General features: G+C 46.0%; 2 protein-coding genes across 3 annotated transcripts in view; one reads left to right on the top strand and one right to left on the bottom strand.

Moving 5' to 3' along the window:
* slc25a26 (solute carrier family 25 member 26) overlaps positions 1–9,614 on the top strand; it is a 55,203-nt gene extending 45,589 nt beyond the window's left edge. The window contains exons 9-10 of one of the 2 annotated variants that reach the window (XM_034199207.1): positions 2,190–2,263; positions 8,234–9,614. In XM_034199207.1, the coding sequence (XP_034055098.1) occupies positions 2,190–2,263; positions 8,234–8,330 (171 nt within the window). In that variant the 3' untranslated portion in view covers positions 8,331–9,614. Of the gene's footprint in view, positions 1–2,189; positions 2,264–3,903; positions 4,716–8,233 lie in introns of those variants that run through there. The other variant, XM_034199209.1, reaches the window with a different exon arrangement.
* A 2,213-nt stretch (positions 9,615–11,827) lies between these two features.
* Positions 11,828–24,420, bottom strand: LOC117534932 (leucine-rich repeats and immunoglobulin-like domains protein 1). The gene is given in 11 exon segments (XM_034199206.1): positions 11,828–14,329; positions 14,835–14,982; positions 14,984–15,108; positions 15,301–15,429; positions 16,476–16,910; positions 19,885–20,166; positions 20,901–21,254; positions 21,603–21,766; positions 21,928–21,999; positions 22,493–22,564; positions 24,282–24,420. Coding segments are annotated over 9 exon segments (1,842 nt in total). The 5' UTR covers positions 21,948–21,999; positions 22,493–22,564; positions 24,282–24,420; the 3' UTR covers positions 11,828–14,144.
* Between the last annotated feature and the right edge of the window lie 580 nt (positions 24,421–25,000).

Genomic DNA, 25,000 nt, shown 5'->3' with positions numbered 1-25,000 from the left:
ACTCGCGCAGAGGCTGACAGGTCCAGGCAGGAGGGAAACCGGCAGAGAGCGGGCTGGTGTTGATGGGTATGGATGCTTTGGATTGGATGAAAGGAGGAAGTATGGGTGCTGGAACGTGTCACATTAGTTTCTGTCACTGCAGTAGCAGTAGCCTTCTTTTTCTACGGCCTGCAGAATGAAAGAGCGGTGTTGTACAGCAGGCGGATGTCCAGGGCGTAGCTGGACGTGTAAATCCCCTCCAGGGCTCCACTGCTGCCTGGCACTCCACGCTGCTACTGTACAACACGGCTCTTCTCCTCGGGGCTGGTGTGTTTCCTGCCGGTTCACCACACTGCTGCCATCAGTGCCATGTTCTCCACCCTCCAATGCACCCAAACATAGGAGCCAACATCCGGCTGGTGCGCTCCAACACCTTGTTTATCAGTCATCTCGTTTTATTGGAGAACATGGAAAGGTTTTTACTATTCACACATAACTGTAAGGAACTCAGATAACAAAGCAGCAAGCCAATATAAGCAGGAAGAAACTTACAGATTTAATATTTTTTATGTCAGCGTTAAGTTACACAGGGGTGTTGTGTGTGTGTGTGTGTGTGTGTGTGTGTGTGTGTGTGTTGTGTGTGTGTGTGTGTGTGTGTGTGTGTGTGTGTGTGTGTTGTGTGTGTGTTGTGTGTGTGTGTGTGTGTGTGTGTGTGTGTGTGTGTGTGTGTGTGTGTGTGTGTGTTGTGTGTGTGTGTGTGTGTGTGTGTGTGTGTGTGGTGTGTGTGTGTGTTGTGTGTGTGTGTGTGTGTGTGTGTGTGTGTGTGTGTGTGTGTGTGTGGTCTAGCATTACTATACTTGTGGGGACCTACATCTGTTTACATAGTCACGTGTGGGGATTGGCTTCCCTTATGGGGACAAATTGGAGGTCCCCATGAGGGCAATCATTAATTTTAGGGTGAAGACTTGGTTAGGTTTAGGGTTAGTGTAAGGGTTAGGGTTAGGCATGTGTTGGTTATGGTTAGGGTTAGGATAAGTCTCCAGGAAATGCATGTAAGTCAATGTAATGTCCCCTGAAGTGATGTATACATGGTATGTGTGTGTGTGTGTTTTGGACACCTTTCTCCTCCATTCCCTCCAGCGGTAAAGGAAAAGAAAAAAACTTGTCAGACGAGGAGAGAATCATTTCTCAGCCACCTGTCTCCAACAGAAACAAAATACATAGGGGTGTTTTTTTCCCCCTGCTCTCTTGAAAGAAATGTGGAAATCATCCTCTCGTTCCTCTCAGCAGATCTGGGAGTCACAATTTACGGCAGTGGCTACAAACTGTTTCCTACATGCTCAGTGAGCTGTAGATTGCCGTGCATGCACACACGCTCAAACACACACAGACACACGCCTTTTTTTCTTTCCCTCTCCTGTCGGCAGAGGTGGAAAAGTACTCAGACTTTGCACTTTAGTAAAAGTAGAAAATGATTGGCATCAAAATCTACTTAAAGTACCAAAAGTAAAGTACTCATTATACAGATTGGCCAATTTCAGAATAATACACATAATAGCATATGTTTTGATTATAAATATTGCTGCATTTAGGAATTATTAAAGCTTTTCATCACTTTGTGAACTACAGGATAGCATGGTGAATTTGACTCCAGGTGTAACTTAAGTCTTATTTAAGTGTTGATTATATTTCACATCATTATTCCAAATATGCAAAGTAACTGAAGTTATTTAAAAAATGTAGTGGAGTAAAAGTACACTATTGACCTCTGAATTGTAGTGGAGTAGAAGTGCAAAGTAGCAAGAAATGCCCCCCCTCACTTAACCCCGGCACCCCTCTCCTGCAGCTCTCAGACCCCTGTGCCACTCCACAGTGATGGATTAAAAACTCTCTGGCCGGCTAAGCCTTATTATGTAAATAAAAGTTCTAGACTGACAGGTGGGGAGGGAGAACTTGTCGCGTGTGTTTTTGGGTGGGCAAATGGTTGGGTGTTTCTCCAACGGGTGCCTGGGTGGCTGTTGGAGGTGTCACCTTTGCTGACCCAGCTGTCCATGAGGAGAAATGAAGGGATACAAAAAAAGCGAGGGGGAGGTGAAGGAAGCTCGGCTGAAGAAGACTAAACAGGGTGTCCGTTGGGGGGGCAGGAAGGGAAGGAGACGATCCATCCGTCATCATACCTTTATTTTCTCTTTCTGTCTCCCTCTCTATAGGCCGGGTCGAGCGAGGCGGGGGGGAACATCCCCAGGGTGCTCTGCAACGTGTGGAGGAGCCGCGGCCTACCAGGGTGAGTCTTCATTTCAGAGGGATTGTCAACGTGACAGCTGAACAGCCTCTTTACACAAACCGTTTTTAAAAACCTCTTATTTTACATGATTTGATTCAACCCGCGCCTGATCCCTCACGTAATCAAGTTTGATGATAGAGTCGCTACTCTGGGAGCAGGCGAATTTACAGCCGCAGCTGAAAAATTAGACTTATAAAAGCTTTTCCTGCCCACTCGCTGCACCGGCCTATTGATTAAGGTGTTCCAGGGGCCAAGTGGAAGGGTTTATTTGAGTGTTTTGATGTGTTTATGATGCGCACCGGACAAAAGGCCAGGTCTAATGGGGCCGCCGAGGGCTGCCAGCACTAAAACAAACACTCAGCCGGCGTGAATAATAGCCCCGCTTGTGTACAAGCCGCCATCACTTAGTTAGGATGCACCTCGGCTTAACGCTCATAGCAGATTTGGTTTGGGGACTGGGCCAAGCACCAGTGAGACACACAAACACACACTCTTACAAACACAAACCTCTGTGTTTGTTTGTGCGGGCTGCAGCGCTGGAATCTAATCAAAGACAAACTACATTTCAGCTTTGTGTTTAATATGAGCCAAGGGTGATTCCCTACAAACCGCTCTCGAGCATCAGTAATAAGCCAGCCGTCAATTTTAATAAAGATCATGTTTGAGACTACTGCACGATCTCGATGAGGTGATAGTTGGCGGGCCCCGATGGAAAAAGCCTGAATCCCACTCTCCCAGCTGCAACAGTAACCCACGGAAATGTACGGAGGAGCGCTTTGATGCCAGTCCCCCACCTCTGCACCACGCTTTGAAGTTTTCCTATCTTTCCACTCCTCTATCTCCTCCGGCGCTCCCCTGGGTCCAGCTGTAAAACTGACTCATAATGTGCATCGCTATAAGCCGTACAACACGATGAACCCCTGAAGAAACTCCTCTGATATTGATGTAACCAGAGAAGGTGACGAATGAGAAGAAAGAGAGCAACTAATATAATGAAATGCAGAGACAGGGGAGAGTGTATAGAAAGTAAAAAGGGTGGAGGGGGGAGGGGGCTTTTTCTCCGCAGGGCCAAAGGCCTGGTGGTTGCGCTGGTGCATGCCTGATACAAATTGCTGGGGCTTTAAAGCTGTAATTATGGTAATAGGCCCAATTGCAGTGTAGTGAAGCTCTAAAGTGCTTCCATGTGTGTGCCATGCCCCAGAGACCCCGGGTTAGCAGAGAGCAGGGGAGCTCACCCCGCACCCCCCCTCCATCTCTAGTAACCAAACTGGACCAGGAATCATGTCAAAACAAAGACTAATAAGCAACATGGCCTCCGGGCTGCGTCTGCTTTGTGCCTCATGTAAAGCAAAATGGAGGAAAAGTAAACAAAGGACTTGTTTGTACACACAACAAAAGGATGTTTGTGTATGAACTTAATTATTCTTGTATGGCCCAAGGAATATTTGTTTTTCACCATTTCAAAAAAGAAAAGGTAAGTTGGGCGATTTGAGCACTTTTGACAAAGGGAAAAATATAATATTACTAACAAAGTTGTCTGTCTTCATTTTGAGGTTAATTACCTGTTGGAAAAACTAGTCAGTACTCCAATTGAATCACAATTATTAAGTTACTGCAAATAAAGTCAGAGAATTCCCCAGTCTTTCTAAAGCAGAAGGGGAACACCATCGCAGTGCAAGTTCTGCCTTCCAGATGTGAAAATGCTGTCATCATCCTGGGACTCGAATCATTCGGCACATCTCAGTTACTGGATTGAACTTAGAGCAGCAGCAGTACCCGTATAAATCATATTTAATTAACTTGGATGCAAATGTCCCTGTTTGTCCTGAATTGCTTTTTTTTGGCAAAATGTTTTTCACCCATTGGAGCAATTGTTTTTCCTGTAATAGACTTTTTAGGTTGGTTGTATATCCTTCTTTATTACAAAATGTATTTTAAACTCCTGTTAATATCCACCATTTGTGTTAAATGTATCGCCAATCTGATTATTCTTTTGTACAGTTTCTTTTTTATCCTAATAAAACAACACTATTGCATGTATTCTGTTTATCCCCATGCCTGAATACTAGACTTATGAAGGTGTTCTGCTGGAAAATATATGAATGCACCCCTTTTCCAAAGACCATCCCCAACACCTCACATACTTTACGTTTAATCCTTTTCCTGCGATGTCTGTTTGGGCTGACAAAGTTAGGTTTCGTGTTTTTAGAGACATGGCGGTACATGTGTTTCTTACTTTTTGTTATTTTTGTTATTATCACGTTTTGTCCCAGAAGTTCAAGTAGACCCACTCTCTACTGAAGGGATGTGTAAAACATCACACTGATGTAACTTCTTTAGTTTAGTCTCTTCCTCTTGAACTTATCCTCTGAAAATGTTAACCTCAGCATTCCTGCTCTTCAACAAGTACCACAAATGTACTCTAATATACATTAAAACATTTCCACCCTTGTTCTTCGAGTACCCCAGCCTTTTTCTACTCCCTTATCTGAGACATTTATTGGAGTCTACCACTGTTCTCATGCACTCTCCTGTCATGCAATGGAACTATATTTAGTCCGATCCTCAGGAGAGGTGATTTGCCGACAATAGGGGGCTGACAGCTCTGAGTGGCTGGCCAGGCTGTGATGTCGGAGCGAGTCAGGGCACCCGGGGGAGCCGAGGGGGAATATGTGAGCTCTGCTCTGATGTCTCGGACTCCACAGGTGGGCCTGATCCCAGACAGGACATGTAACAGTAGTCCGGAGCTGCGACAAAACAAGAGCGTGGAGTTTAAAATTAGTTCATTCCTCACACTGCTGGCGATCAGATCCATCACATGAGACGTTGGAGGTGAATACGTCCAGACTTGTTGTGTCTATCACGTTGTTTAGCTGCCCAGCTGCTCTGTGTACGTGATTGTATCTCTTTGATTAGCTTTGGATATCATATGTAATATTGCTGTGTCAGTAATGCTAAGTAGTTTTCTGCAGCGGGCCTGTGGCTTATGTTTCAGCAGATGGTGATGGAAAGCTGTGTTGGGATGGAAAGAGCTCGCTGAAGGGCAGGACAGCAACCTCTGACTAATGTCTCGCTCTTTATTTGGACTTTACACCAGTCACAAACACACTTGGATTCCCCTTGTCTCACACAAACACACTTTTTGCCTCTCCCACACAACTAAACCCTTCACTTGATGTCTTTTAGAAAACACCCGATCCGGGCCTTGGCATTCTGTGAATACTTGAGATGACTGAGAGATCCCTGACATGCTTTGCACCTTGTACAGCTTTGCATTTGCAGTGTCTGTTGGTGACCTAAACCTTACATTAACAGTGAAAGCTGAAGTGTCAAAACCTCAACTTAAGATCCACCTAGTAGTTTTTTGTTCTTGTTTCTTGGTTGTCAGGAAAAAAGTTAGTGCATCATTGTAAAAGGTAATGGACTGCCAAGCTAAGATCAATCCAAGATGCCAAATTGTGATGATAAGATCTTTTGAAAGACTTATCCTCTGTTTCCCACGGGTCCTTGAACGTTTTGAAAATGACTCATGTTCTTTTGATATTTTGTTTTCTTAACCTTAGTCAATAGACTGCAATCCACTGCATGGGTCTTCCTTCATTGTATCACGTGCCGTCTGCCTTGTGAAGAGCGATGGTCACATGTTATTTTAAACTTTAACAATTTATTTTACTGTTAGTGGGCCTGATAGTCCTTCAATTTGAGAAGGTGTTGCGATCCAAAATGACAATGCATGTTCTTTCATGTCTAATGCTCATTATTCTCAAAGAGGAACTCCCGTAACTTAGTATTGCACCCACATCAATGACAGAGACTCCTGAATGACGGGTTAAATTAAGAATATTCCAAATGTAAGCAACATATGTAGTGTACTGACTGCTGAGGTATACAAACTGTTAGTCCCTAGTATGGGTATACCAGAGAAAAATAGTCCTCAATTTCCCATCAATCGGTTGAATCAGAGACTGGATGTCATAAAATAAAGCCCAAAGTTGCTCATCTCAAAATATAGATCAAAACTGAATGACATGATCGTCCAATTGCCTCTGTAATTGGTTTTATCTCATGAAACAACAAACAATAATGTAACATTTGACAGTTTGAAAAGCACAGCTGTAAAAAGTTATATCAAAAATTGTTGAATTGCATTTAGCTGCTTCAGTTTCAGGGTCCTGGTGTTGTTACACGACTCAATTGGACAAGTGATCAGAACAGAGCCATCGTTACAGTTATAAGTAACACTTGTGCTTTTTCTATTATAACAATTCAAACCTCTGCCATGAAAAACAGGACCATACAAAAGCCTCTCGTCAGCATCTGCTCACCCACAGGTGATGGAAAACACACTAATAAGTTTCACAAAATGGGACAGAAACACAAGAACTTACACAAACCCAACCCAAATGATGAATGCAGACTGACATTTTGTGTGCATCTCCCTTTTCTCACACACACACACACACACACACACACACACACACACACACACACACACACACACACACACACACACACCACACACACACACACACACACACTCACACACACAGGCAAACATCCCTGTAGGCACAATCCTCTTCATCCATTACTTCGAGCTTGGCCGGTGTCAGACCATGTGAACGTGGAGGCGTGTTGGCAAGCAGAAGGTGTTGGTATGCAAATACACGACTAGGGAGAGACAAGGCAGAGAGAATAGTGGAATGAAAAGAAGAGCGAGACATGGAAAGGCAGACTGGACAACGTGAGCATGTGTCTGAGAAATGGATGACGCAGCAAGAAAACGGAGATGTTGGAGGCGAAATCCCCGGACAATGGAGCCAGCTGAGGGGGCCGCCGCTGGCCGGAGGACAGCGGAGGGACATGTGTGGATGTCATCCGGCCATCAGTCATGCACAGAGGGAGAAATAAGGGGGGGGGGGGGGGGGGGGGGGGGGGGGTGAGAGTTCCAGGGAGGCCTCAGGGTGGGGGCTTTATGCCTAATCCCAAAAACAGCGGTGGGGAGCGGGGAGAGGCAAGGGGGTTCTTGGGAGACTGGTGCTTTCTCATAGCTCATCACATCCTTCGACCTCCGCAACGTCTATAGCTTTTTATTTTGCCTTAGTCGCTGTAACGTGGGCTCTTATTGCTCTCTATGAGGTGGAGGCAACATGATTGACCCACACCTGAAGGCACGGTAAATGACCCACAAATACTGTGGAAGAGTACCTGAGACAGTCGGAGCAGCTCTCAGCTCTGTTCAAAGGGTTTCTTTAAGCTACAACTGGTACATTTTGGAGATGTGATCACGAAAAGAAAAGAAAAACAACTTCCTCCTGTAACATGTGCTTCTTGATGAGGTTCAGGTGCGTGCATGTGGCCAAGTAATTCCAAACATTTTGTGGAAATGAAACACTCACATTCATGCTTAGCTTAGTACGGGCCGTGTTATGAAATGAACTATATGCCATAGTGAAGCCTTCTTTTTTGGTTAGAAACAGTTAGTTATCCTGAAATCCTTGAAACTCGAAAAATTTGAGAAGGCCTACCCAAATCAGAAAATGAATCAGCAATTTTGCACTTTTGTTTCCCTTATCTCTTTTTCAATTCAATGTGTTTTTTGAGTAGTTTTTGGTAAGCCGTCTAAATACTTGTGAATTTTTAAGCTTTGATGTGTCTGAAAAAAAGCTAACAAGTGGCAAAATGAGACTACTTAGCTCCAACACTAGTTCGCCTTTAGCCCCAAGTTATCTTTTTGCTTTTTCTTTAGCCATAGACTGTGGTATGATCCTCCATCACTGTGCGGTACTGTGTTAGTGTTTGAACTTTATTAATGCAGATGCACTTGTTAACGCTGCCTCGCACAACAGTGAGAGATTAATGTTTGTCATGTGTCCTCTTGATTTTAGTATTGGAAAACTATTTAGCAAAACTATTTTGCAAAATGTGATTCCAGCAATAACACGTATCGTTCTTTCTCTTCTTTGTCTGCAGTCTGTTTGCAGGCTGCATACCGAGGATGACCTTCATCAGTGTGGGCGGTTTCATCTTCCTGGGAGCTTACGAGAAAGTCCGCTGTACTTTACTGTAGCAGCTCGTCCTCTGACAGAATCCTGAGCCCCAGCCTGGTGGAGGAACAGCGGAGGAAGCATCTCTTGGAGAAGCACCCTCTTCCTCTGGGGGCCCCTGCACCTCCATGCTGCTGGGCCCCGAAAAGCAAGGAACACCTGGTGCTCGAGGGAAGAGTCGTCCAGGGCCTGATCGCTGCATTCCTGCTCATCAGTGCTGTTGAGTTTAACAGCCTGAGCTCACACTCCTGTAACAAATGGTAGCGTGTTAAGTGGAGCCACACCCTGTCCCACAAGTCTAGCATCTTTACTGTTCAACATGTATGTGTGGGAACCAATGAGTGATGTAATTAACGACTCTTTTTATGTTTTAAGGTGAGGTTTGTTGATTTGATCCCCAATAGAAGGCCCTGTTAAGCTTCCAATATGTGATTTCATGATCATTTTAATGTGTAATCCATATTTTTCTCTTAGCTAAGTCTGGCCACCTGTTTTAAGACCCACCGGGGGGGAGGGGGGGAGAGACACAGAGTAATATATCATCATTGTTACAATCCCGCTGGAGCACAACTGAGCTCATCCACCTGCAAGGGCTTTCATTTTTATACTAAGGATCCCTACAACAATGAGCACTTTGTTAAATTAACAAGGCTCTTTGTATTATTAGCCTCAGGTGTATTACAGTTTTGGATATAGCTGTCTAGTTTATTGTGAAATATTTGTATCAGGTCGTTACGTTAGCCTGATTGATTTGACATTGTAGAGTGACTCCTAAAGCTCAAACCTGTAAACTTGCCAGTTAAAAAAAGTTAGCTTGACAAAACAACAACAGCCATTCAACAATACAGCAATTGTGTGACCTTAATCGCTTTAGTTTTGAGGAGACATACATTTTCTTCTCCACTTAAAGATGTATATTCAGGATAAAACATTAGTGTGCCAGTACGCTAAGAATGATGCTACAGCTAGGATACTGTTAGCTTAGCGCAACAACTTGAAGCAGGGGGAAGAGCTAGTCTGGCTCAGTCCAATAGCAACACAATCTGTCTTTAGCACCTCTGAAGCTTACTAACTTACTCTTTATAGCCAGGCTAGCTGTTCCGTTGTTTCAGTCTTTAATATGCTAGGCTAAGCTAGCAGTCTGCTAGCTATAGCTACATCGGCTTACTGCACAGGCATCAGGTATTGGTATTTTTTTTTAATGTATGTTGGATATTAGGGCTGTGCGATTATGGCAAAAATCATAATCACGATTATTTGGGTCAATAATTGATATCACGATTATTTTGACGATTATTCATTGACCATTTATTGAACTTTAAAACAAATAATATTTTACCAATAAACAAGATCAACAAATATGTTGGAGCGCACTTCCAAAACCATACTAAACATATATTATTAATATGATAAATAAAAATAAATTAGACCAAAATAAATGAAATCAAATATGATGCAGTGCACTGTCACAACCTACTGAAAACTCCTTAACATATAGCCAACATTTTTGGTTCAACATATTCAACATATTCCACTCAGTTAAACGTTGAAGGCTGGCCAACCGTCATGGTCCAGAAGTAACAGGAAATAAATGTTGAACTACAATTTAAGACCAAATAAAAATGTTTAGGCCACCATGGCAAATGCTGGTAAGGCTGCTCATGTCATCTCTTAAAGATGTTTTGCAAGAAACACCAGCCTGTTTACATGGTCTGGTTTCAGAGATGAGCGCAGGCAGGTGACGATATTGCCACCTGTACTGAAGACCCTCAGCCACGCCCCGACACATGGGGTGACGCCGGCCAATCACAAAGCTTTGATGCGTTCAAGTGCATTATTCTGGCACAGGAAGATTATGTTACCGGACATAAAACAGAATATTGTTGTTCTATTTTTTAGACACATCTCGCGATCGACTGGTTGGGCACCCCTGGGCTAGACCATAGGTCTGTTGTGGTAACAAAGTAGTCAGCTGAAGCCACATATCTCTCAATTTCCCCACGGCATTTGTCATATAGTGCAGGCAGCGCAGACCTGCTGAAATAATACCGAGACGGCATCGCGTAACGCTTGTCCAACGTGTTGACAAGTTGCTTAAAGCCCTCGTTGCTAACAGTGCTAACTGGGCACATATCTTTAGCGATGTGAAATGTAATGGCACCTGTAATATCTCTGTGTCTCTGCGAGCTCGTCGCATAGGCCGTTGCTCTGTACAATGCGTCCTGAATCGATGACTGTGATGATGTTGTGGATGAAGTCGAGCGGGCATCGGCTTTTTGTTGTATTATTGCCCGGTCGTATTGCACGTTGTGGTTGTATTTCAGATGATTAAAGAGATTGGTTGTGTTAGCGTGTGGTGCCAACACAACCTGGTAACAAATCCTGCACTGTACTTTGCTCCACGTCGGACTCCTGAAAGTACTTCCAAATAGTGGAAATAGTTGTACCCTTCTTTTTAACGAGTTGCTGCTCTTGTTCTGACATCTTCGCTCGCGCTGAACACTCACAACACATGTCACTCCCACGTGGCCGAGTGGGCTTTCAGGGAGGGGCGAAAGCGCACCCAGCAAAATAATCGTATTTTGTCAATTATGCTGTTTTCATAATCGTCGCAAGCCATAATCGTAATCGCGATTAAAATACGATTAATTGCACAGCCCTATTGGATATAGTATCCACATTTTACTATAGGAAAAAGTAAGGCTCTAAAATGTACTGCAATAACGGAGGAAGGGTTTGAGTTACACATGATCTTTTCTTGTACTGTAGTGTAGCTGCAGTAAAAAGACACCTTCCTCTGCAACAGCCAGTCAAATGCATACTGTTGCCAATATCCACTAACGTTCCCTCTTTTCAAATTGAGAGCACACCAAGATAACCTACGCTGATTTAAGAAGGAATATTTAAACATGCAGGAACAGTTAGCCATAGTCAAGTGTTTTCCCTTCTTGTATTTAGTGAATGAGCTCAGTGTTGTCCTTCGGAGGTAAAACTGAAGACTTAAATCCTGTCAGGAGACGGATGGCCTCACAGGTGGGAGCGTTTGTCATGCTGCTTGTCACTGGGCTGTTGGACAACAATGGTCAGTGTGTGATTGGTGGAGGCCACGGCCGGGAGCATGTCAATCATCCGGTGACAAACATCCATCTGGAATGCACATTCTGGCCAGCCACTGACCCTCAGTCAGCTACGACCTATGGCTACGACTCAATGGCAAATATTTTAAACAGCCCGCAGAAGGAAAAAGTATGCCTGCTGTCTTTGGAGCTTCAGGGAGCCAGGACACATTCCTGGTCGGAAGATTAGCGTTGTGTGTACGTGTGTGTGTGTTATCCAGGCACAAGCGTCTTCAGTGCTTTGAAGATCAAGGTCTCTTGGATTTCATGTCTTGGTGCATGCTCCATTAATTGATGGCTTCTCCATGACCACTGTGACGTGACGGTTGCTAAATGCTAACTCAGCTGTTTGTGACTCTACTGTCACTCTTTCCATACAAAAAAACACATGAAGACACATCCCATAATAGCAAAATGTGATTTTTATTAGACACTTCAATGCCATGTTAGACACTTCACTGTTTCAGCTTCGACATTGGTACAACGGTTTTTCGAACAGTTTTCAATAAATTACTCGGAACATGAACTGCCCCTCCCTCCCTTTTGTCCCTTTTATCTGCTACACTGGGATTAGCTTTCCAAACCGGGATCTCTGATTGGTCCTGCTGGTAAAATCACCTCTGATAGGTGCCATCAGGTGTAACCAGAGGAGCATGTCCTCCAGTTTACCTTGATAAGGCCACTGGTAACGGAACACAGTTTGAACAACTGGCGAAACGCATGAATACAATGATTAGACGATGTAACTACTTTTGACTGAATTCTGACCCAGTGTATGCAGGGATTGTCGACACACCCGACTGTATTATTCCTCCAATAGTTTGGTTAGAGCACATTTCACAAGCTTCCCAACTGTTCACAGCATCAACCTTTTAGATACCTTAAACAATATTCAACTGAAGTGATGATGAAGTTATTGTTACACTGTGGCGATGAGACGGAGGCAGAGTACTGGCCGTTTGCCTGTGAATGCACAACGGTGGATGTTGAGGCACATTACAGCAGTAAAACAATTAAACATTCTCCGTCTTTCTGAAGCCCCTTTCACACATGCACTGCAACTTTTAACTAGGACAGCCTTTTAACAAGGAAGACTAAATATAAAAACGGACTTTAACCAGCCAGATCCCTAGTACGAAGTCTATGAAATGTCAGATGTCTGGGAAAACTGCAGAAAGCAATTTTTTTTAAAAACCCGCTTACAATAATGATTACGGTTTAGACCAGATTCTCAAACTTCTAGCTTGCATCGGATTTGGCAGACACATTTATGATGGCTCATGACCAAATTACGAACTGGCTACATGATCACAGTGTGATGTGTCATGTTGGGCCTCCTACAAAACAAACTAAATATTTCCAGTAAGTGAGACATCGTCTGACAGGACTAATCTTCTGTTGTGTGTGACATGTGTGAAAGGGAAACTCCAGACAATGTGCAGACCTGATTCTCTGGACATTGAAGAAAATGTCTGCATGGAATAACAATTGTATAATTAAGCATTCAGCCAATTAAATGTCACATAGCTGTAGATTTCCCAATGAACGTGAACAAGAACACATAGCAGGTGTTCCATTTCCAAACTGAATGAGCATTACTGGCTTCTTGCAGCTTTTAAATGAGCTGTTTGAATGAATTTGAACAGATTTTGTTGAAAACTTACAAACGTTTGTCTCCAAAGTACCTTTCTTGGACAAATAAAGAAACAAATCAGACTCAGAGAGGAACATGTTCTACCTCGGAACAGCTTGGCAGTAATTTGTAGAATTGTGAAACAGGTGGAAGAGCCTTAATGGTACAGTATGTACTGTAGCCTTTACCGTGTCAAAATAAGAGGAATGTCTCCTCACATAAAGGAGGAGGCTCCTGCATTCCCATTGGCAGATATCATGTTCACAATCTGCTTGCTTATGACGTGAATACAAAAAGTGCTTGAACTGACCGCCCACAAATATCCCAGCGTGAACCGTACCGAAATAATTGACATCAAAGCTCTTCCTTCATAAAACAACAACGAATGTGAACTGTGTTTCTGTAAGGCCATGTTTGGCAGCGAAAAAACATTCAAGTGCAATCAAGTGTTTGTTTGCTATAAGAGTGTACCACTGTCTCTCACAAAGTCTCTGGATATAGGCTATTACAAGATGACTTTTCTTTGATCATGCATTAAGGCACCGCAGCTGAATGTTGGTCAAAGCTGAAAATGGCTGTTTTTTTTGACGAAAAATAAAAATACCATCACTCCTTTCTTTGTCATGCACATAAATTCAAATACTCTTTTGTAAAAGTTATATAATATATAATATAACAAAACTCTTATGTACAGTCAAATGTCCAAAGGTATATTTCTCTTTTCCCCTGCACATACGTATACTGTACAAGATTCCCTACATTTACATGCTTCAAATGCAAGTCACATTTTTAGGAGCTAGAACTTTTTAATTGGTCACCTCCCAGAGGAAGGTTTTTAAACTATGTACAGCTGATAACGCTCAGATGGGACACCACCCACACAAGCTCCACCTTCAAACTCCGGATGCCCCCCCCTGTGCCTTCCCCCCCCCCCCCTCCTGGTGCTCTCTTGTAGTCCAGATCCAGGAGGCTAGGGATCGATCGCCCTCGATATGAGGTAGCAGTTTATTTTCCCAGTGCAAAAAAATATATAGAAAGTCCACTCGGCTACTGCGAGTCCGCTTTTTTGGGGCTGGATGGAGCGCCTGCTAGTCGCTGGCTCTCCTTAGGGGGGCGCACTCATTCTGAGAGGCTCTGACGGCGTGTCCGTTAGACAGCAGAGTCTGTCGGAGCTCAGGCTCAAAGTCACTGTCCGGGCGGCCGGGGCTCGCCAGCTTCACCGGCTTGTGGAAGGAGTCCTCCTGCGACGGGGAGAACGATGAAGTCTGTCTCACTGATGGAGGAGAAAGAAGAAATCAGTCAGTGAGGTGGTGAAGAAGACAAATATGCATTCAGCTTTAGGATACAGAGGTGGTGGAATGTGTGCATAGCGCTGCGTTGACATGTGGAGGTGAGAATTGGTATTCGGAGGCCATTTTTCCCTCGCTGCAATCCCAGAACGGGCCCGGGCGTGCGACTGCAGCAGTTTGGCAGCAGCTGAGGACTCGGAGCTTCTTTAGAGTTTCCAAAGAGATGTCCTGAGGGGCTCTGAGTGGGCAGCTATCATATTGTGTCAAATTCTGGTAGAAGCCAATCCATCAACAATCACATTCAACGGGATTTGCCTTGACAAGAGATCCTACATTCCTAATGGTTTCTCAGGGTATCGCCTGATATAAATCATATTCCAGGAAAGACCGCTTGCTAAAAGCCTTCAGGAGGAGTGTTTTTGTCTAAAGCTGTTGCATGTATTTGCACTGCAGCTCATTTTAGTCTCACTGGATTTTGTATCGCCTTACCTTTTCTATCGTGTTGGTTCATCTGTAACGTGTTGTGGTTTTTTGGGAGCGTGGAGCCTTGGTTGTCCTTCCGGATCCCGTTGGGGGTCCCGTTGCAGAGCGGGATGGAGTACGGCTCCCCGGGGTAACAGTGAGGGTGTGGGGGGGGGCAAAGAGTGCTGCTGGTACTCCAAGCCTCCCGCGTGGCCGTACCCGTGCGTCAGGTAGTCCGAGTCTTTGGAGTAGCTGCTGCCGTTCTCCATGCAATCTGTGCACACCACGGCGGGGTCGAAACCTGCAGGCAGAGAAGGAATGATTTAGAGGCAGAGAATCAACAACTGGATGTCAACACTGTGGTTAGAATGTCTGCTGTAATTATTTCTGATGCAGAGCAGGCCTTTAGAGACGAAGGTGTTACGCAACACGCCAACTTTTGCTCATGGGATCTGGGAGAAACTGCAGGGTAGCATAAACATGTGTCACGTACCTGTGGGGTCCACGATGTGTCCGTTGGGCTGAGGTCCCGCCTCCACGCGGATACACACATCCTGCCGCTCGGACAGCGTGCCCTGCGACGAGAGGTAGCTGGGGACGTCTGGAGGAACTATCGTCTCGTCTGGGGGGGAAGAAACGGGACGTTACTACCAGAGCTGTGTTTCCCTCCCCCAAGATCTCTGTGACTCTGAGTCCCTCACAGTCTTTCAGTCTTTCAGTCTTTTCAGTCAAAACACATCTTTTCAACTCTGTCTACCCATAAGCCACCCCCCCTCCTCTCAATCAACTTCCTCTTGACTGCCTATTTATTTTTTACTTACTTGTTTGCCTGTCCTTGTTTGTCTACCCTCCCTCATACTGTAAAGCGTCTTTGAGTTGTGAAAAGCGCTATATAAATAAAATGCATTATTATTATTATTATTAGAGCTGGGGGGGGGGGGGATTATTCTGATCCTTAACTAAAACTACTAATAACACACTTTGAATATACTCCACTACAATTACACACCCTTACTTCTGTAAACGGATGCAAGGAGTCGTTACGCAGTCAAATGTTCCCTGACCGTTTTTTTACCAATCATAAAGGATGTTTATATAATATTACTATTGCAGTATATGTTACATTTGACTGCTGTTTATGGTTGTTCTAATTGTAACTCTTTTATATTCTGTAGGGTTCATTAATCAACATCACTGCATTATATTATAAAATCATCCTATGTTTTCAGTGTTGCTGTCCCATGAAACACGTATCTCAGAAATGTCCCCTTTTCATGAAAAAAAAACAGCCCTGTTTTTATTTTTTTAAGTCAAAGCTTTGTTCAGCTTTCTGACTTGGCTTAGTGCATTTTCCATTGTTTATTTAGCTAGAGAAATAGGAGAATCTTCTTAACCCCTACTGGAACACTTTATCCTTCAGTTTATCACACATATTCAAAATCTACTTATCTGGAGATACATGGATTTTAGTGGGCATAACAAACGGTGACTCATGTGTAACTAAATGGAAACAGTCAAGTAAAGTAACTCACATTTGTACTGAAATACAGTACTTGAATTAATGTGCTGAGTGATACATGTTTTTATTTTCACATAGCTCCTCCTAAATTGCCTTAAAAGAAATCCCAGCGTTTACTTCCACCCCTGCTATCAGGACCGAGCAGTCACCTGTGTTGGTGACGCTGCACTCCTCGCTCTTCTTCCTGGTCTGGTAGATGATGCACACCCACACCAGCGACGTCACCACGATGCTGGTCACCACGGCGATGACAATGATCCCTATAGTGACGGTGCTCGGGCCGGAGGGGGAGGGGCAGGGTCCGCGGCGGCGCGTCACCAGCAGCTGGCTGTGGGCGCGCTCCGTGCCCAGCGTGTTGGACATCATGCAGGTGTAGCGCCCCGCGTCCTCCACAGAGGCGGCGCCGATCACCAGCAGCTGGTTGCCGGGGGTGAAGTGGTGTCTGTCGGAGGGGCGCAGCGGCTGGTCGTTGCGCAGCCAGGTGATGCGGGGCGGCGGGCTCCCAAGGGCCTTGCACTGCAGGGCCACCGTGTCGCCCACCACCACGCTGCGGTCCTCCATCTCCTGCGCCAGGTGGGGAGTTTCTGAGGGGCAGAGGGGAGGGATTCTGTTACTCTAGGGTTATTTTACAACATCAAAGTCTACATTCTACGTGTCATACAAATACTGCTGCTGTTGCTACTTTTCTACCTGAATGTGTACTTATACTATACTCTTACTTCAATTATTATAATTTGTATTCATGACCTATCTGTGGCCATATAGTGGTTATTTCTGTTGGGGAAATATTTTCCAACTTTGACCCAGTTTATCAGTTCAAACTGTCCTGACTGAGCACACACACCTGCAACCTTGGCTGCTGTGCTCTCAGTGTTCTGTCTCCCTGTTCCTGCCTGTTGGCGTCAGCTGATCGAGGTATGGTTCTATGTTCCTGCCTGTTGGCGTCAGCTGATAGAGGTGTTATGGTTCTATGTTCCTGCCTGTTGGCGTCAGCTGATAGAGGTGTAACGGCCTGTCCACACACAGGCATGAAAAAAATCTTTCAAAACTTCGCCCATTCACTTGAATGGGGTGACCGTGACGTAGAAGATTTTTAATCTTCGCCGAACTGCATTGTGGGGAGCGGAGCATGGCTTTGCAAGCATTGTGAGCATCAAAAGTTGAGCAACGTTCAACTTTTGATGCTACCGATGCTTTCGAAGCTGGCATCAGCCAATCAAATCCCGTTTATGCAAATCCCGCCAGTACAAGTGCTAGCCAATCAAACCGCGTGCAAGCTGGGAGAGCCAGACCGCAGTTCATTTCCTCATATTCCAAACGAGAAATTACGGTAGCAAATCACCCGGTTCTTTCCGACCAGAAGTATTTAGTATTACCGGGATACAAACCGGAGGAACCAGGCATGGAGGGAGGTGGCAGAGACAGTGGGTGAAACTGGTAGGTTTTCGCCTGTTTGGGGAGTTTATATCCAGTTTACTTCGTTTCAACATTGCTATTGCTTTGTATGTCGGGGGCGGGAGATTCATGTGATTGGTTGTTGGTCGCCTGGGCGCGTGAAATCGCCAAGCTTCAGACACGCCTAGCATCAAGATTTTTCAAGATTTTTTTCATGCCTGTGTGTGGACGGGCCGTTATGGTTCTATGTTCCTGCCTGTTGGCGTCAGCTGATAGAGGTGTTATGGTTCTATGTTGTTAAGCACAATGTTGATGATTCTCTCTGAACTAGCTAAATACATGGTCTGGGGTAGAGTTCTTCAGAATTGACGTGAAGTCAGAACCTCTGACTCTTTGATCTGTTTTGTGAATTCTCCGGCCGAAGCTCCAAATAAACCCGTCAGTGTTTGCCATCAAAGCTCCAGCTCTCCATCGTGTCTCTCTCTGAGTCCTGACTCCAATTGCTTCAGAAGTTTCCCCCACAATGTCCACATTTGTATTGTATAACATTTTTGTCTCTGATTGATTTTATTGTATTATTCTTTTCCAATTTTGTTTTACTGTCTTGCTATTTGTTATATATGTAAGGCCTCCCTTGAAAACGAGATGGTCCATTTCAAGTGGTCTATCCTAAATAAATACATCTCAGTTATAACAAATAGGTACTGTCATTTTTATTTTAAATATTATGTGCATGCCATTTATCTAATAGTGTTTTATTTGTTGTCTCTATCTTAACTCTTGCTGTAACAATGTACATCCCCCCCTCTGTGGGGCGAATAAAGGAACTGTAAATCAGCTTCACAGTATGAATTACAGACAGGTGAGGCAGTCGAGCACAGAGAGAGATGTCCTGAGTTTGATATCCCACCACTTCTCAGTCTCATCGAACTATCCTATTTCTACACCTGAGATGTTATCTGAAACAGGTTCTTACATCACTTCACTTAATCATACATTTTAATTACAGCACACAAACAAGATCTCTCTCGGGACGGGATCCTCTCAGGAACAATGTTGTCGGTGTTTCCCCGGCAACTTCTCAATATGCTCAATGGGGCACATTGAGAGTGTGTGTGAGAGTGTGTGTGTGTGTGTGTCCTCTCAGACAGAGCACTTCCCTTCACAGTGGGACATACACAGATTAAGAGATCTCACTTAACCCACTTCAGATGCCCCTCTCTCCTCCATCAATACTTTCTCCATCTCTATCAACCCCCCCCCCCCTCTTTCTTTTCTCTAAATCCCACTCACCTTCCCCCCCCACTCACCTTCCCCCCCCACTCACACAAACTTCACCATTCCAGTTCTTCTTTGGCTCTCATTTTTCTCCCCCGCCACTCTTTTCCAGACATGGGGCCCCTCGACTGCAGCCCCCCCCCCTTTCATCCTCTCATTCCCCCTCCATCTCTCAAACCCAAACATCACAGATTCGGTCCGGAGGCATGGCCGCCTGCTTCAATATTTGACATTGTTGAGTGGATTAGCACTCGGCCTGAACTGTTGTAAATTCTCCCACAAGTCGCACAATGTGTCACAGAAACGGCCGCGTTAAATATAGAAACTTCCGAGCCCTAAAGGGGAACTTTAAGGCCTGTCACTATTTAGCAAAGAACCCCCCCCCCCCCTTTAAAAAAAAAAAACCCTCTGGTCAACAAGGGACTGCTTTTCCCGAGACAAAGCACAAAGATGATCTGTGTCCTGATGGTTATAGGAGAGCCGCTCCGTTTTGTTTGATTTAACAGTGTAAAACAGCCAATAAAGTGGGAGCACTGAGGCCTGCAGTGAAGCAGCCATAACTGTCCCTCCCACCGAGAGAGGAGAACGGGGGTGGGGTGGGAATGCCTAACAAACACCCCTCTGTGAGACCCCCCCTTTGCTTCACCACCATCCCCCCCTTTGACCCCCCAACTGTGACCTTTGGCCCTTGACCTGCAGCAAGGCCACAGCTGCCGAGAAAAAAAAAATATAAAGCTCTCATTCTGCGGCTTCGGACCGACCGAATCCCAACTGAACGCCATGTGAGGCTGTTGGAACGCTATCAACACTGGAGTCAAACATGTGTCGATATTAGCTCAACTAAACACAGAGAAAGAGGTAGAGGAAAGAAAAAGGGGCTCTTACCCAACACGGTGAGAGTGGCGTTGGTGGAGACGGTGCCGGCGGTGTTCTTGGCGGTGCAGCTGTACACGCCCATGTCCTCCGGCTTCACGTCCATGATGAAGAACACGTCGTCGTCGGGCATCACGTGCATTCGGCGCTCCCGGGCGGCGGGGAAGTCCGTGCCGCCGTCTTTCTGCCAGGCGATCTGCGGCGTCGGGTGGCCCTCTGCGGCGCACTCCAGCCTCGCCGTGTGGCCCGTCCGGATGGTGCTGTCCCGCGGCGTCTTCATGAAGGACGGCAGGACTGTGGGCAGAAGAGACGTGTCAGGACCAGCTGTGTGAAAACATCTCCAACAGAACTGTGTTTTTAGTTTCGAAGCGATTCCCTCATTCTACACTTTCACACCTGCAGTTATTTTGCGTTAAGAACCTTCACAGCTGTTGTTCGGGATTACAGAGCATTACACGCTCTTCACACTTCTACCCACGCATTCACAGCTGGTGCTGGCATCTGAACGTCGGAGCACAAGCCCCTGAACCTACTTAACTGTTACATGTATGACGTGTACGCCACCACAGCAAGAAACCACTAACCCTAATTCTGCCATTTCACTTCAAAGCTAAGATTCAGACTCAGGATCTCAACATGAATACCCTCCACTCGCAGAAGAGCTGAGTGACAGAGTGCAGAAGAGCTGGCCACTGTTAGCCGCTGACATGCAGATAAATACATTTGTTCCGAATACCATCCTGGGAGAGAAGGAGGCCGAGCAAGAAAGAAAAGACTTTATTCAATGGAAAGAGAAATAACTCAGCATGGCCACTAATCTCAATTGCTCCGCTGTCAAACTCAGATTAGTGTAACATAAACAGGCATTTCATTCGGTGGAAATGATGTAATCACACACATATCAACAGGGAAGTTAGAGGGTTTCTCTCTCTTTCTTGTCTTAGCTTCGCATGATGCTGGACCTCCAATATTCCTCTTGTTCACACCTATTTAATGCTTTAATACAACCTTTTGTTTAAGAAACCTACCGTTGACGATGAGGCGGGCCTTGGTGGAGTAGGTGGAGCCAAAGTGGTTGGTGATGATGCACTGGTAGCGGCCCTCGTGGGCGAAGGTGACGTGCCGCAGGTGCAGGATGGTGGTGTACTCCATCACGTCTCCGTTTACACTCGGCACGTCGGACGTTGTGCCTTGGTGATGAGCGCGCACGTGGGCGTAGTTCTCCGTCTCGGCGTGGCGAAGCAGCTCCTGGTCCTTCCGCCAGGCGAAGGTCATGGGGGAGGTGCTGCTGCTCGCCGCCGTGCACGTGAGACGCACGTCGCTGCCGAGGACCGTCACAGAGGTCTCCGGCTGCACCGTGATCTGGGGCTTTGGGAGGTCGTCTGAAGGGGGACGGATAGAAATAAGTTAGAGTTAGAAGAGCTCAAGCGTAAGATAGACAGTCAAAATATAAAGAGTAGACTCGGAGTGAGGGACGAGATGAAAAGAGAAGACAAAGTGCGTTGGAAGCATACATCACAGTCGAACAGTCTCTCAGCAGTAGGTGTCTGCTTGCTATGCTTAAATGGACTAAAAGCGGCTAATAAAACACACATAAGGATCCATTAGCAAGAGTTCCAAAACACCACACAAACAAATATGTGCAACTATGTAAACAACAGAACAGCGCCAAGCTGTTCGCTCGGCCAACACATCCGCCCACATAAACAGTCAGCATGCGATTCACTCACCGCACACGAAGCTGCTGGGCGGAGCCTGGAACACGCTGGTGCCTTTGAGGCTCTCGGGGTGAGCGCAGGAAGCGTTGGCGCCGGCCGTCAGACCGCGGGTCACCAGCCAGTCAGGCAGCCATTGGAGCTGGCAGTCACACAGGAAGCTGTCGCTCTGGATGATACTGCAGAGGAGTGTGTGTGTTATATATCACGTCTATTGCACCTGTAACTGATATGTGTTTCTGACGCCAACAAGCACCGAGGGAATGAGTTTGAAGCTTCAAGTTCCTGCATGTATGAGCCTTCTGATGTGTATTTGTGTGAATATATCGACAGAACTCACAGTGTTTTGAGGTTCTTCATTTTGCTGAAGGCGTCGGGCTGGATGGAACGGATAGCATTCTCCCCCAAGTTCCTGTTGGGACATTACACAGCGTCTCATCCACTGTATTCACATTACACAGCGTCTCATCCACTGTATTCACATTACAGCGGCTCTCATTAGCAAGGATCTGACTCGAGGCCCGTGTATCTGAGGATACATGCCAGCTTTTCCTTCCCTCCCTGCCCTGGTTTGACATGAGGCCTGTGAAAGAGCTTATAGGAATATAATTTCTTCTGCGGATCTGGCCATATGCTCAATAACTTTGTTCCTGCGCGGCGGCAGAAATAAAAGGCCAACGTTGAGATTGCGCTAGGCTAACAAGAGCGAGGCAGCTGGGCGTCTCAAAAGCCTCGGTCTTCTCCTTTTACAAAGACGCTATTAAATTGCTAGCGGCCTGCTCTCTGCCAGCTACTTTTGGCAATCCCTGTACCCACCCCCCCTACCCCTACACTGCACCCTCTCCTCCTTACTTTCTCTCTCTGGCTTTGGGAGGAGGGGCAGAAAAGCATTGTGGGATACTCACAGGTGTTCCAGGGTCTCCAAGCCAGAGAAGGCTTTCTTGGCCACCGACTTGATCTTGTTTCCAAACAGAGTCCTGCCGTTTCCAAACATAAAGGGTGTGGATAGATGAAGAGAGAGAGAGGGAGAGGGTGACAAGAGAGAGAAGGAGGGGGGGAGAGAAGCACAATTAGCAAGGCTGAATCTGATAAGAGGGAGGGGGGGGGATTGAAGTATTGGAAATCTGAACTGTGTGGAGATTAGCGGGGAGGAAGGGTTGGAGTGTGAGGAAGGGAAGGGGGGGAGGGGGTCACCTGGGCTCTGCGCTGCTCTTCAAAGACCACTTTTATCTTTATTAGAATTCAATAGCATTGACCGGAGCAGTGTGTTTTATGTGTGTATATGTGTGTGTGTGTGTGTGTGTGTGTGTGTGTGTGTGTGTGTGTGTGTGTGTGTGTGTGTGTGTGGAAGTTCCCTGCGGAGCTTGTAAGAACATACGTATAGCCATGTGAGTGTGTCGGGTCGGGGAGAAGTGAGTTTGCTGATTTGAGGTCATAATCTCTTCTCCCCCCCTCCCCCCTCCCTCGCTCCCCTCCTGTTGTAACCTTCACTTCACAGGAAGAGGAGACACGGCTGGCTGCTTCACAATGAAGACCCCGGTGCTCCAGCCCATCCATATGTACACACAAACAAACGGCTGTCTTATCACGGGGACGACAAGTTTGGATGTTTTAGTTTTAGGGAATATACTAAGGCTATCAGAATAACACATTCAATCCAAGATCTAATCCTCATGTTCCTTGGCTTAGATCTGTCACTTCCCTCCCATGGGGCGACAAGCAGCTTTACGGAAAGCCAGTGTGAGAGGTGGACACTTTGATGTCTCAGCCCTTCCTTTTTGCATCTTTTTGGTTTTCCCATGGCTCTCTCTGCCAGCGTTGGGATGCAGTGGGCAGCTTCCGCCAACGCCGTGCACCAAAGGGGGCAGGGTCAGAGGGCGGGGCGTGCGAGGCGTTTGATGTTGATGACTGAATGCAGCCTTCGATTTTACCCTCTGTTAGTTCCTAACAACAGGGACTGGGAAACAGGGGGACGAGAGGAATAGAAATAAGCCTGTATTGGGGAGCGAACCCCTGCCGGCGAAGAAGAAAAGCCCCTTTCTGCCTCTCTCTCTCCCGTTCCTTCTCTTTCAGCAGCGCTCACACTGGGAACCATCTTGGCTGGACATCATCTTTTCATCCTGAAGGTTGATGATTGCCGCTCAGTGCCAGAGAAGCCTCGTCCGCTGTAATTTATCAACGTGCCAACTCTCGACATTGAACTTTTTTTTTTATCAGCCGTCACTGATGAGTAATGGTGAAAAGATGTAGAAAAATGACTCACACTCTATCTCCTTGTTAGCAGCAAAGAAAACCTAGTTTGGCTATAAGGCTGGGTGAAACAATGCAATCATGATACAAAAGCCAGATAGAGCTGGCACAAATAAATAATTGGCTTTGGAAGTTTCATGAACGCAGCTTGTCAAAAAACTCAGAGGGGCCATATAAATCATTGTCAGTGCCGACACTTCCCTACCAATTAAAGCGTGGGGTCCTGAGGGGACAGATAACTCCTTAAATTTAACTAAACTAAGCTGGCAATGAGGGGTGAGTTCAGATTGGGAGGTGAAACTTTTGGGCGCAACATGAGAACTCATTCTGTGTCTTTGGGACAGCACAGAGAGAATCAGTGGCAGGGGAGGACAGAGGGATGAAAAGGAGGGGTTGGTCGAGAAGGAGAGAGGTAGGAGAAAGAAAGGAGAGGGAGACACTTACAGCTTGTTGAGGCTGTCCAATCCAGAGAAGGCCCCGTTGGTGTCCTCTATTGTCCCCGAGATGTCGTTATGGTCCAGCTCCCTGTGGAGAAAGAGAGAAAAGACGGGGATAAGAGAGATGGAAGGAGGGAGGGGAAACGGGGACAGGGTCTGTCAGCGCTGAAGCGTTTCACAGCCCTGGCAGAGGCTGGTCTGGAAGTCACGGGTTACCCCTTTCGCCCACACTCCCTCCCTCTCCCCCCGCCCTTCCAACACCATCCCCCCCCTCTGCACCTGGCCTTAAGAGCCCCTCTGCCGCTCTGCTCTGCCAACCAAGCGCATTCTTTCCTTAGAGGGGTGGAGGGGGAGTGCGCATGTTGGTGTGTTGAGGGAGAAATCAGCACAGGGAAACACATGTATAATTCATGACGCCATGGAGAGACTGGCGGGAACACAGCGCTTAGGCAACAGTTGAGTTTGCTTGTCTGATGGCACAGGCAAAACTAAAACCCAAGATTGTTAATAAGGTCAGTGGCCGTCTAAGAGAAAATGGATTCTATGGAGAGAAAGAAGGCTTTGGGGGTTTCCAAACACTTGTTGAATGCCCTTCATTTCCACTTGCAAAGGTCTAAGAACTACCTCTGGAGGTGAAGCCATCGCTAATCGAGAAGAAAAACAACGGAGTGGGATTCCTCTGAACCATTAAAAGACTTCCTTTCAAACTTGAGAAAAAGGTATTTG

The sequence above is a fragment of the Gymnodraco acuticeps genome, unplaced genomic scaffold (genome assembly GCF_902827175.1).
Source record: "Gymnodraco acuticeps unplaced genomic scaffold, fGymAcu1.1, whole genome shotgun sequence".
NCBI lineage: Eukaryota > Metazoa > Chordata > Actinopteri > Perciformes > Bathydraconidae > Gymnodraco > Gymnodraco acuticeps.
The sequence above is the reverse complement of the archived record's forward strand: the minus strand, read 5'-3'. Positions and strand labels throughout refer to the sequence as shown.